At 32.3% G+C, this 13,178-nt stretch overlaps 1 protein-coding gene across 3 annotated transcripts; it reads left to right on the top strand.

The window, feature by feature from the left end:
* The first annotated feature begins 874 nt into the window (after positions 1 to 874).
* Positions 875 to 4,799, top strand: LOC104610959 (putative serine/threonine-protein kinase PBL23). 3 transcript variants are annotated; one of them, XM_088894562.1, is made up of 6 exons: positions 875 to 1,995; positions 2,123 to 2,265; positions 2,782 to 2,963; positions 3,062 to 3,251; positions 3,487 to 3,878; positions 4,232 to 4,799. In XM_088894562.1, the coding sequence occupies exons 2-6, from the start codon at positions 2,139 to 2,141 to the stop codon at positions 4,535 to 4,537; spliced, it is 1,197 nt and encodes a 398-aa protein (XP_088750688.1). In that variant the 5' UTR covers positions 875 to 1,995; positions 2,123 to 2,138; the 3' UTR covers positions 4,538 to 4,799. The 3 variants fall into 3 exon arrangements, with proteins under 3 accessions (XP_088750688.1, XP_088750687.1, XP_019055568.1); XM_088894561.1 differs by having other exon boundaries at positions 876 to 1,995; positions 2,100 to 2,265; XM_019200023.2 differs by having other exon boundaries at positions 876 to 2,265.
* The last annotated feature ends 8,379 nt before the right edge of the window (positions 4,800 to 13,178 follow it).

Below are 13,178 nucleotides of genomic sequence, written 5' to 3'. Positions count from 1 at the left end.
CAATCTGAAGATGGAGTTTATTTATAGATGCACTTGTCAAACACTTGATTATCTCTCAATAGAAACCAGATTTTGAAATTACTTGCGTTGGAGGATGTCCTTTTTTACCATTGCTAATGCAACAAAGCAAATCAGTACCTGTATCATCAGACTGAATGAGCTCTGAACTGAAGCCAATCAATCAAAGGCACCAGGTTGAACATGAAAGATATTTTGAATATAGACCTTTTCAGCAAGAGGATCATTTTAGCCCACCCAATATCTGCCTAAAGAATAGATGTAGATTTTGTACCCAGTCAGTTGCTCCAGAGATGGCCAACCCAACAAATGAAGAAAGACACCACTCGGTTATGATCGTCCTGCATCACATGTTTGCTAAGAATAACTCTACTGCAATCAACATTCAAGAAAATCGGCACCAACTGCAGAACCACCTAACGTGCCATCTGGATTCAGACTTCTGCTTCACCACCTTCCTAACAAGCTACCAGCTACTACCACTAAATACTTCTGCCAAAACTACTCCTACTCAATACTGATGGAAAACCGCTTCCCCAGCTGAACATTCCTATTCAAGTATATAAGGTAAGGGCTGAAACTCCAAGGTGAGCATCATCATTATGAACGAGAATTGGAAAAACAACTCCCCCAACCACCTTTATGTCTGAAAAGTAAACAGAGCTAACTTCTGTTCACTGAAAGAGAAGAAACAAATTATGGATATCCCCCCCCCCAATGTAATTACTATATACCACATACTTAGTTGTTTAAATACGGAGAAAAGAGAATTTACCCAACCCCCCTCCTCCCCGGTGGGCAGAAAAAACTAGAACAATCAAGATGTTCATTACCAATGCCCAATTGTCCATAGGTTGAGAAACACCTTTCCATCAAATACTTTATACTCAGAAAACTGTATGAGCATTCAAGTTCTAAGTGCCTAAAGTCAAAAGACATAGCCCTATAACACATGGCAATACCATAAACAAGTCGAGATATAGATTATCATACCATCACAGCAAAGGACCAGAAAACAGAAACCATTCTATTAATGCAAATCATATTCGGCAAATTAAAAGAAAAAAAAGCCCTCCGCAAAGCTGCCACCGATCTCATCCCCACTCCGCAACTCTTTCTGATCAATCTCATTTATCAAATTTGTAAGGTCTGCAACTGAACAAAGCCCTAAATTGATAAGAAAACTCCTTCTCCGAAGTAGATTTAAAATTTTATCCTTTCCCACAATAACTTCGCCAGGTAGATACGGAGGCGTAGCAGACTGAGAAAGCTTCCATGGCGGAGAAGACAGAAACAAAGGTCCTGGGAATGCAATCAGATGGGAAAAGGAATCTCGAGTCCAATGAGATGAAGTCGGTCGAAGCACAAACAAGAATGGATTCGACGAAACAGCAAAGTTAGAGGAGAAGGAAAGGGAGAGAAAGTGGTCGAGAGAGGAGGAGACGGGATGGAAATGGTGTTGCAGATGCGCACAAACTGAGAGTGGAATTCAGAATTCTGAGGAGTGGAATCCAAGTATATCCAAGTAATCCGCGCCAAAACCATTTTGCCGCCGCGCCAAAACCGGATCGGAATTGATTCTAATCCGAAGGAAGGTATCTCAGAAAATTATTCTGAGAAGCACACTACATACGAAAGCACGAGATGTTGACCTTCGGATTGGAATCCAAGTATATCCAAGTAATCCGCGCCAAAACCATTTTGCCGCGTTAAACCAACCTCAATGACCGTTATACCTTCCTTCCCATGCTAACTAATTTTTGAAAGACAGCGGAGGGACAATGCAAAAAATCTGTTAGCAGGGTAGGAGTAACGATTTCCGCGTTCTTTTCGGAGATTTGGTGACTTAATAAATTCAGCAGGATTGTTGTGCCAAAACCACTCGTAATTCAATCAATTTGGGAGATCGAGCAATACGAACGCTGTGTGGTCTTGACTTCTGGGAAACAAAGAGAACTTGTTCTTTCCAGCACTAAGGTTTTCCCGTTTCTAGTTGCTTCAACTCTAAGTTTCTAATTGCAATTGATTTCTTCTAGTGGTGATCATTAGAGAATTCTGATTTAGTGCTTAGAACTAATCAGGGTGTGGCTGCACTGGAACACAGAAAGGCAAAGGGAAAAATGAGTTGCTTTTGTTGTCGTAGAACGGATTCAGAGGTCAACAGGAAGTCATTGAAGATGAGCAAGAATGAATATAAAGAAGTAGATGGGTTGGCTTCAGTGACCGCCAGTATCTCCCTTAAATCCGGTATGTCAATCGAGAATTTCTTTGTTTATCTTCATTTTCAGATAGTTGTAAATTAATTTGAAATGTACTTGATCTATTTTAATTTTATAAACCTTGATTTTGAATCTTTATTTTTACTTTTTTTTTCTTTAGGCTCAGTTTGGAAGGTACATATTTGTATTTGTACTCCTTCCAAACTGAGCCTATATTTGATGAGGGATGGGTATTCGTCTTGCATAATGTTCTGAAGCATTTTATTCTTGAAACCACATAGAATTATATCATTTCATTTCATAACAATAGAAGAATAGATGTTTCCATAAATTAGCTAGAAATTGGGAACTTCTGATAATGACTCCATTTTAGGTGATAAATTGTTGTCCTTTGGTTGCTAAGGAAATTAGAATGAAATGGTAACATTCCATATCACTTCATTGGAGGCAAGGAACTCTGTAAACCCATGTCTAAGACAGAAATGGTTTGGCTATAATTGGTTCTTTGCATGAACTCTTGCATACATTTTTTTTTCCGGTGCAGATAGCAGTAAGAAGAGGAACGTAGCTCAAGAGATGCAGAAATTTGGAAATGGAAATATTGCTTCTCGAATCTTCACTTTCCGTGAGTTAGCAGCTGCAACTAGGAACTTCAAGTCTGAATGCCTACTGGGTGAAGGTGGCTTTGGAAGGGTGTATAAAGGATGGATTGAGAAATTAAACCAAGTTTGCTCTCTCTCTCTCTCTCTCTCTCTCTCTCTCTCTCTCTCTCTCTCTCTCTCCAAATTATCTAATTAGCTTCATTTATAACCCATGCTATTCAGGTGGTGGCTGTGAAGCAACTTGACAGAAATGGATTGCAAGGGAATAAAGAGTTCGTTGTTGAAGTTCTGATGTTGAGTCTTCTTCACCATCCAAACCTTGTAAACTTGACTGGGTATTGTGCTGATGGTGATCAAAGGATTTTAGTTTATGAGTACATGCCATTGGGGTCTTTGGAGGATCACCTTCTAGGTATGTCCTTCTGTATTATGTTATCTCCTTATTGTGACATTCTTCCATGGTGAAATCTAAGGTGCATGGTCTTTCCTGCATGAAAGCCACACCATCAATTGGGTTCATGTGTTTGGTTAAACACTTATATCTCTGAGAAACCAAATAAGCACCTTTAATTTGCTCCTACATAATGTGCTATTTGATAAAGTTCATGTTACCAATTGGGTTTTAATGAACTACCTTGATTTTGCAGATTTACCACCAAATAAGAAACCTTTGGATTGGCATACGAGGATGAAAATAGCTGAAGGTGCAGCCAGAGGGCTTGAATACTTGCATGACATTGCCAAGCCCCCAGTGATTTATCGTGATTTGAAATCATCTAATATATTATTAGATGAAAACTTCAATCCCAAACTTTCTGATTTCGGGTTGGCCAAACTAGGTCCTACTGGTGACAAGAGTTATGTGTCAACAAGAGTTATGGGGACCTATGGCTACTGTGCACCTGAATATGCAAAGACAGGTCAATTGACAACAAAGTCTGATGTATACAGTTTCGGAGTTGTGTTTTTGGAAATTATCACAGGAAGGAGAGCAATTGACAATGCAAGACCCACGAGTGAGCAAAACCTTGTTACTTGGGTATGTTGTAGTGAACTTAATCTCTACCTTTGCTATTGTATATAGAGAAAACTCTATAAGTGATCATAAACATTGGTATCAGCCAAATTAGTTAAGGAATATATATATATATATATAGATATATATATGGAAGTCATCAAAGAATTGTATCTCCTTAAAGTATAGATGTATAGTTATACAGTTTTATTTCCTTGATGTAAATGTATTAGCATTAGCCATAGTGCTTAGTTGTTCTTTACAACTACCTGCAGTGATGAATTCTCTTTCTTTTGAATACTGAGATTGTAGTCTTCCATTTATGGTACAGTTTTATGGATTTGATTTTCCAAGTTATTCTTGATATACATTTGCAGGCAAAACCACTGTTTAAGGATAGAAAGAAGTTCACATTGATGGCTGATCCATTGCTTGAAGGGAACTACCCCATTAACGGTCTTTACCAAGCTCTTGCAATTGCAGCCATGTGTCTTCAAGAGGAAGCAAGCACTAGACCCTTAATCAGTGATGTTGTAACAGCTCTGTCATATCTAGCTGCTCCCAAAACAGATGAAGGTGTCGAAGGCACAATGAGCTCTGCTTCTCCGTATAGCGATAGCACTGGAGATGTTGAGGATGATGTTAAATACTCTGATTTTGGAGATATGGGAGAAGAAAGTTAATTAATATGGATCCCATGGAGTGTAGCTTCAGTGAAGCAAGGCTGAAGAAATTGCTCTTTGGCTGCATTATGAAATTGAAAACAATAGACCTAAACAGATATAGAGTCTTGTCATATTTTCAAGCATGATTGTTTCAGTTGCTTTCTATTCTCCAATTCTTGAGTTGTAATCAGTTTGTATATCATGTAGTGGATCAGCTCAATTCTAATGGTTAACACATTAAAAGTCCTCAAGAAGAACATTTACATTTGCGCAGTTTGATATGAACAACACTTAAATTCTTTCTTCTAAATATCAATGAAGATGAAGAGTTTTACATGTAGTGTGCACTTTTCTATTTATATCCAGTTCATGGGAAGCTAGTTCCCTCCATTCTATGGTGAGAGAACATGCACGAGAGTGTAATATCACATCTACAAATTCTGTTTCCTTGATCATCAATTTTAATGGGCCTCAATCGTATGAACAATACAAACATATAACACTGTTTGTATGGAGAAGGATTGTTTTAGAAAGAAAACTATTTTAGGGAGAAAATAATGCCCCACTGGGGTCTTTCTTGTGATTCTAGGCAATTATAACTTTATATAAAGAGTCTCGTGAGAGAGAGAGAGAGAGAGAGAATTGGCATGTGATATTATTAAAGCAACAATCTCTTAATATCTTCTCCTTTTCCTTGTTTCTTATTATTCACAATAAGGAGGTATGGGAGCAAGAAGACTATGAAGATGTCGAAAATGATAAAATCTATCAATCAACTAATTGGTTTGCAAATTTGGAGTTTGACACCAATTTGGGCCAAGGTTAGGGTCATGTGTAATGTTAGTCTTGGGTTGGTTCTTAACTTAGACCAAATCCATCTAACCTATAATAGAAAGAGGAAAGAAGAGTTTTAATGAGAGATGGAAAATGTTACAAACATTGACTATTAAGGTGTGAGGAAAGATAGTTTTAAGAATTATGTTATTGAAGAGAGTAAATGATGGGTTTTATCAGAGAAAATTAAGACATATAAATGGTTTGTTGTGAGCCTTGTGATTTATACTTTTGAATACTTAATTTAAAAATAGATAATCACATGTTTGAAAAAAAAAATGAGAGGAGGATGTCTATGCGATTTCTGTAATGAGAGGATCCTTAAAGTTGTATTAAGGATATATTGGCTAGGCTCCATATTTAAGATGGGTTGGCTCTTAGCTTGACCCAAATTCATCTAATTTATACTATTTCTGTGTTAAAAGAGTCAAAAGGGTCATTTAAGAGGAGAAAAGGGATTTAATGGGGGAGGGGAGATGTTACAAACAGCAACAATTAATGGGGTGGAGCTTTAAGAATGATTTCACTAGAGAGTAATAATGGATTTTCATTAGAGAAAATTAAGGCATGGGGGTATTTCTTATATAGGAAAATTACAAAAAAAGAACCCTATACTATGGGGTCAATGACAATGACCCTTGAACTTTCATTTGCAACAAATACCCCCTAGCTATTAAGTTAGATGACATAATGCATTAAATTACCTAATTACCCACCTGAACTTTCTTTGTTTTACATTTGTTGCCCTTTTCTCCTAAACCCTAATTAACCCCAAAATACCTCCATTTTCTCCAAATAAAACCAACTAAAATGTCTATCTTTGTCTTAAAATGTAAAAATTATCCACTCTTTTCTCCAATAAACCAATAAAACCAAAATTTATATGTATCAAAAGAAACCTCTATCATTTTATTTTAAATATTGAATCCAACCAAAAATCTACAAGGATCTATAAGGCTTAGAGCAACTAAGAGGGCTTCAATATTATATTTAGAAAACTAATTGAATCATATATTGTTCAAATAAATAACAAAACGGTAGTTTGGAGATTTAAAAATTTTTTAAATAGCTAATGAGAATCTTTTTCAAAGTTAACTAACAAAAATCTAACAAATGAGAGTATTTGCTGCAAAGTGAAAGTTCAGGGGGTCTTTGTTGCAAATGAAAGCTTAGGAGGTCTTTGTCACTGACCCCGTAGTACAAAGGGTCTTTGTATTCTATTTTTTTATAATTTAATTTAAAAATAATTAACCATGTATGTGAAAGAAAGAGAGAGAGAGAGAAGTAGAATGTGCAAATTGTGGAGAGAGGTTCCCTCACCTTTCCTCTTTCCTCTTTCTAGTATAGATATAAGATACATACAAATTTTATTATTGTTGGTGAGCCTTTAGTTAATCGAATGTTCTAATATTTAATCACATTTGAATTCTGACATCGATTTTCGATATCCTCGGATATCGAATTTTCTAATCGGATTCAAATTCAAATATTGCTTGATTCAATTTGAATTTGATATGTTTACACCCCTATAAAGAAGCTAAGAATTACTATAAATAGTAATTAGGGTAATTAGTATAAATAGTGAGCTTGAAATTATTGTAACTAGCGGTGACCCGTGCATTGCACATACTGATTTTTTTAAAAAAATTATTTTTAAGGGAAAAATGAAGTAATCGTGAATCATCGAAGTTTTTATATACTTCTAGTTCTTTACATTTAAAATAATAGAAATAATTTTCTTTTCTTTTTTAGTTGTTAAGCTTCAAACTCATTCCTTTTTACATAGCAAAAATGTATATATGCTTAACATGAAATCATTAACCAATATGAAAAAACAATTTCAAAATTAAACAGGTGAAGATAACCGAAGGCTTATGTTAAGTGATTTTTATTATTGAACCATAAGAATCCATGAAACAAATCTACTTTAAATTAATAAAAAATAGAGAAAAACCTAGTAACCCGTGGAAAGGAGAAATGGTTTCATTAGACTTCTATATAAGAAGAAAATTTGTTCAGCCCATGTATTGGTGGAAAAGTTTGGGTTTTTTATATTAGTTTGGGTCAAAACTAGGGTTCATATTTAGGTTTGGCCCTTAATCTAACCTGATCCATCTAATTAACACCCCTACTTTATTACATAGAACCAAAAGGGAATAAAAGAGATTTAAGATGAAAAAGGGGGATTTAATGGTAGAGGAGATGTTACAAACATTGACTATCAAGCTAGAGAGAGAAAGAGAGATAGAGAGTAATGGTGTTATTAGGGAGTAAATATGAAATTTATGAGAGATGATAAAGACTCATTAGGTATTTTAATTTTGACTTGTTATATTTTTAATGGTTCCATTTAAAAATAAATATGCACATGTGCGAGAAAGGAGAGTAGGAGGCACATGTGAGCTTTGTGGTGAGAGGACTCCTCACCTCCCCTCTCTCCTCTTCCTATTGTATAATAGTAGAGGGTCATGCGGATGCACGGGATGGGGCACCCCCCTTGTCTCTTACCCCAATAGGGGCGGGACGGGTTTGGGGCGAGACACCCATTCTCCACTGGGGATGGGGAATCCCCAATTTTTTCCCACCCTAAGGCAACCACCTAAAAAATCTAATTCATGGATATTTTACAAATAGGATTATGGAAATTTGGGGATATTTTAGGAATTGGATTATGACAATTTGGGGGTATTTTATAAATGAAATTGTGAGGCCATAGGATTATAAAAATATGAGGAAAACTTAGAGATATTTTATAAATCAATATTTACTAATTTAACATTAGGTTCAAGGAATTATATGCAAATTTGGGGAAAAAAATTCCCAAATCCTACCTCGTATTTGCCCCATCCTCATTTAAGATTTGAGAAAACATGACCCATTCGGGGCCGGGCAGGGTAGGGCCCCAACTTTATAGGGAAAACTGCCATCTCTACAGTTCTAATAATTTGCTCTAACTAACTAACTAATAGTAAATTAAATAACAATAAATTACAACATTTTATGATAATTTCCAAAAATTATTGAAATTGCTATTAATTAGTAGTAATGTATAGTAAATTAATTATTTACAATAACAATCAATTAATGTAAATTATTTACTATTAATCAAATCAAATGTAATTATAATAAATTAATGTAATTATGGTAAATTACATTATTTTTAATTAAAAGTAAACCATTTGTTGTTAATTAATGTAAAGCCAAGTATGATTGAAGTCAACCAAGTGATCTAGATCGGTGTGGATAGACTTAATGATTTTCCTAAATAATTTAATAATTATTTATTGAAATAATAATAATGAATTGTTATTTAAATAATTATGGAAAAATTTTTGATAGATTAATTTTCTAATTTTGTTAATAATTATTTAGTTGAATAATAATAATTAATTATTATTTAAATAGTTTCAGAGAATATTTTTTCATAGATTAATTTCTTAATTTTTTAATTACTTATTTAAAAATTAATTATGGATTATTAGTTAAAGAGTTTCCCTAAATTATTTGATAATTGTTAACTATAATTATTGATTTTATATAAATTAGTAAATTACACTAAATAGTAATATCTTTTATCAGTAAATTATTATTGTAAAAATTTAATGAAAATTTATTAAATTACAATGATTAATGTAAATTACGCTAAACATTGAAAATTTGAACATTTATTAATTAATAACAAAAAATTATTAAATAATGGATTGTTTATTAATTTTTGGTATTATGTAATATTTATTAAATAATGGACTATTTCTGAAATAATTATTTCATAATTTTGGTATAATATTTTCTAGAAATTTTTAATAATTTTCATAACTAATGGATTATTTAAGAATATATTAATATATAAGAAACATCGAATTCCCCTTATTTCCCTCTCTTTAATTTGCTTGAAATCACATCTATAGATATAAATATTGTTTGATTTGGAAATAATTTATGACCCTATTTTTATGGGAAAGTGGAGAGAATAGAGGGGAATTAGAGATAGAAGTGAAGGAGAGGATAAAACATATATTGAGCTAATTTAGGAGAGAAGTTAGGTTGTTATAGAAAGTGAGAGATGTGAGTTGTGGGGGGAGATAGAGAACTAGGGGTGCTCATGGTTCGGTTTGAAAACTAAATCTGATCGGTTAACCATCAGTTCGGTTCATTGGTTTTTTTTTTGGTTTTTTATATACAACATATATTATAAAAAATATATAAACATATAAGAAAAACTAGAAATATATATAATATTATATTTTAAATAATAAATAATATATTATAATATAAATATATATTTATATATGTAATGCATGCTTATTAATTTATAATATGTAGAAAATATAAAAATATATAATATACATAAAATATATAGAAATATATGTATAATGGTTGGTTCAATTATAACCGAAACCGAATTGATACCTTTGGTTTTTTAAAAATATGAACCAAAATCGAACCAGTCGATTCAATTAACTAGATTTTCTACTTGATTTCGATCACTTTTTCAGTTCAGTTCATTTTCTTCGGTTTTTATTGCTCACCCCTAGAGAAAACCCAATGAGAAGGGAGATGAATGAAGAGAAAGGGTGCTAAGATGGCAAATTGGGAGTGGTGGAATGGGGGATGGAAAATTCAGTTGAAAATTAACTAACACTACCCTTACTGTTTTTGGCAATTGACTAATCCTTCTTAATCATTAACGTGTGTCAATGGAGATATGAAAAAGACCATTTTACCCTCCACTATAGATTACTCAGATTTCTTCCTCTCCCTCTCATTCTCTTTGTCGAAAATGTCGGATGACGGATGATGACCAGATTTGGGTTCCTTGCATATCTGAGAGATACTCATATATGGATTCCTTACTCAGATCTCTCCCTCTCCCTCTCATTCTCTTCATTGGAACTATTGGAACAATGTATGATGAATGGATCTCATATCTGAGTATCACTTAGATATCAGATTTGAGTTCCTTACTCAGATCTCTCCCTTTCCCTCTCCTTCTCTTCATCGGAACTGTCGAAATGGCAAATGATGACTGGATCTCATATCTGAGTATCTCTTAGATCTTAGATCTGGGTTCCTTACTTAGATCTCTCCCTCTCGCTCTCATTCTCTTCACCAGAACTACCAGAATGACGAATGATGACCAGATCTCAGATCTCATATCTAGATTTCTTGCAGATTTGAAAATATGAGAGATACTCAAATATGGGTTTCCTACTTAGATCTTTTCCTCTCTCTCACTGTCTTTGCCGTAACTATTGGAACCGCAATAGTGACAACAGCGGAAACCACCGGCAAAGTGCAGTGGTAGATCTTCCCTGTTCTCCTTTTTTTTTCCTATATGTTTTAGTAGGACCAAGCGGTGGAAAGTAGCGGCAGATCTCCCCTATTCTCCTTTTTTTTTTCCTATGTGCTGATGTGCACCTGGCAACCGCAATAACAGCAACATCGACAACCACCAATGAAGAGCAGCGATAGATCTCCCCTATTCCCCTTTTTTTCCTGTGTGTTTTAGTCGGACCAAGCTGCAGAGAGCAACTACGGATCTCCCCTATTAGGGTAAAGGAGAGAAAGAGGGAAAATGTGTGTGTGTGTGTGTATGTGTGTGTGTGTGTGTGTGTGTGTGTGTGAAAGAGAGAGAGAGAGAGAGAGAGGTCAGATGTGGAGGGTAAAATTGGGTTTTTAAAAACTATATGTCATGTGCCTATGAATTTTGATGGAATATTAACAAAACCTAATGGTAAGGGTAGAGTTAGTCAATTGTCAGAAATAGTAGTAGTGTTAGTCAATTTTCAAACAATAAAGATACACTTAGTCAATTAACTAAACCACAAGGATAGTTTAAGAAATTTACCCCATATAGATTTTGCACAAGTTCAACACTCTCACTAAACCAGCCCATTCTATTGCTGAAAAGGGTAGATCTTTGGTGGGGAATATTTTTGTTTTGTTTGACTTCCCAAGATAGAATGGATGTTATTGTTTTTAAGTTTGTGGTAAGGTGTTTTATCTATCTATCTATTTATAAGCAATGAACAATGATTACTATTATATATTTTTAAAACAAAAGAAAATAAGAAAAATGTAAAAAAAGGAGAAAATAGATAAATAATCTCTCAATGGGGAAAATAGATAAAGTTGCACACTATTAGAGGGAGACCTTTGGGTTTTCAAGGCCTCTTATTTTAATGCATGTTATTATTACATTTAAGAGAGAGAGAGAGAGAATAGTAATAATATAAATCAAATAATATAAATAGGTTGAGGTTAAACAATCAAAAAATTATTAATTTAAAAATCCACTAAACGTTCACTAAAAATAAATATTAACAAAACTTAGTAAATATTAAAAATGTGTTTCAATTCCACTTAAAAATCAAACTTAATAAACGTTAATAAAAATAATAAATTTAAATATCAAAATATTAATTGATAGTTCTAAACTTTTAATAATATTATTAGATAAATTAGGAGTTGAGACCTTTATTGTGCATAATGAACTCATTAAAAATGATAAAAATTAATGAAAATTTAAAATGCAGAACCCATTTTATTAACAATATTTTACTGAATAATAATGAAAAAATTCCAACAATTAAGTAAAATAAGAAATTTAAATATAAAAATATTAATTGATAGTTTTAATAATATTATTAGATAAGTTTGTATTAATGCATTTTTAATTAATTAATATTTTTTATGAGTTGAGACCTTTATTGTGCATAATGAACTCATTAAAAATGATAAAAATTAATGAAAATTTAAAATGTAAAACATGTTTTATTAACAACATTTTATTGCAAAATTACTCATATACAAAAGTTATTGAATACTAATGAAAAAATACCAACATTTAATTAAAAATCCAAAAAATTCTGAAAAACCTAAAAATAATTAAAAATTATTGAAAAGTAACAATATTTTGTATTAATAAGGGTATTTACTAAAAATAATTAAAAAGTACAATTAATAGTATTTTATTATTAAAAAATACCCAGCCCATAAATTATTGAAAAATATTTAAAATTAGCTGTATTTTTTATTAAGTATGGTATTTATTTAGTTATTTAATTTATTTTTACTGAAAGCAAATGCCAATTAATTTTGTAGTGACTAATATGTAAAAATAAATGCTAAAAATACTGAAAATTATTGAAAAATACTCATATACAAAAATTACTAAATAATAATAAAAAACACCAAAAATTAATTAAAAATCCGAAAATTCTGAAAAACCTAAAGCTTTATTAAATACTGAAAATAATAAAAAATAAATTAATTGTATTTTATTGCAAAAAATACTGAATAACAATGAAAAAAATGCATTTTAATTATTAATTGTAATATAATTAACAATAATTATAATTTAAGCTATAAATAGTAGAAATTACATTTAATTACCAACAAGTTATATTTAATTACTAGAAAATTAATATTTAATTAGTTTTAGCCAAGAAATTAGCAATCTTTTTTTAGAATATGGTAATTTCTAGAAATTACTATATTTAAAATAAATATAGTAAATATAATAATTACTATATTTAATAGCTAACAATATTTTAATAATTAATAAAAACTAACAAATCATTTATAACTTGAGTCCGGCTTCCGTCGGGGCAAAGCCCGTTCCAACAAGCTTTATAGCCTTACATTGGGAATATCTCCATAATTATGTGATTTATTTCAGGGGAAATATTCCCAATGCATGGTTACAAGGGGCTGCTCAAACAGTGCAAGCACTGAGTTGCCCTGGCAGAAGCCGAATTCTTATAACTTAAGCAACTACTAAATCTATAAATTTGTAGGCTCAAGCAACTATTTTCTTTTGAAT

This window comes from Nelumbo nucifera, chromosome 1, assembly GCF_055504915.1.
Source record: "Nelumbo nucifera cultivar China Antique chromosome 1, China Antique-T2T, whole genome shotgun sequence".
In the NCBI taxonomy this organism is placed as follows: domain Eukaryota; kingdom Viridiplantae; phylum Streptophyta; class Magnoliopsida; order Proteales; family Nelumbonaceae; genus Nelumbo; species Nelumbo nucifera.
The sequence above is the reverse complement of the archived record's forward strand: the minus strand, read 5'-3'. Positions and strand labels throughout refer to the sequence as shown.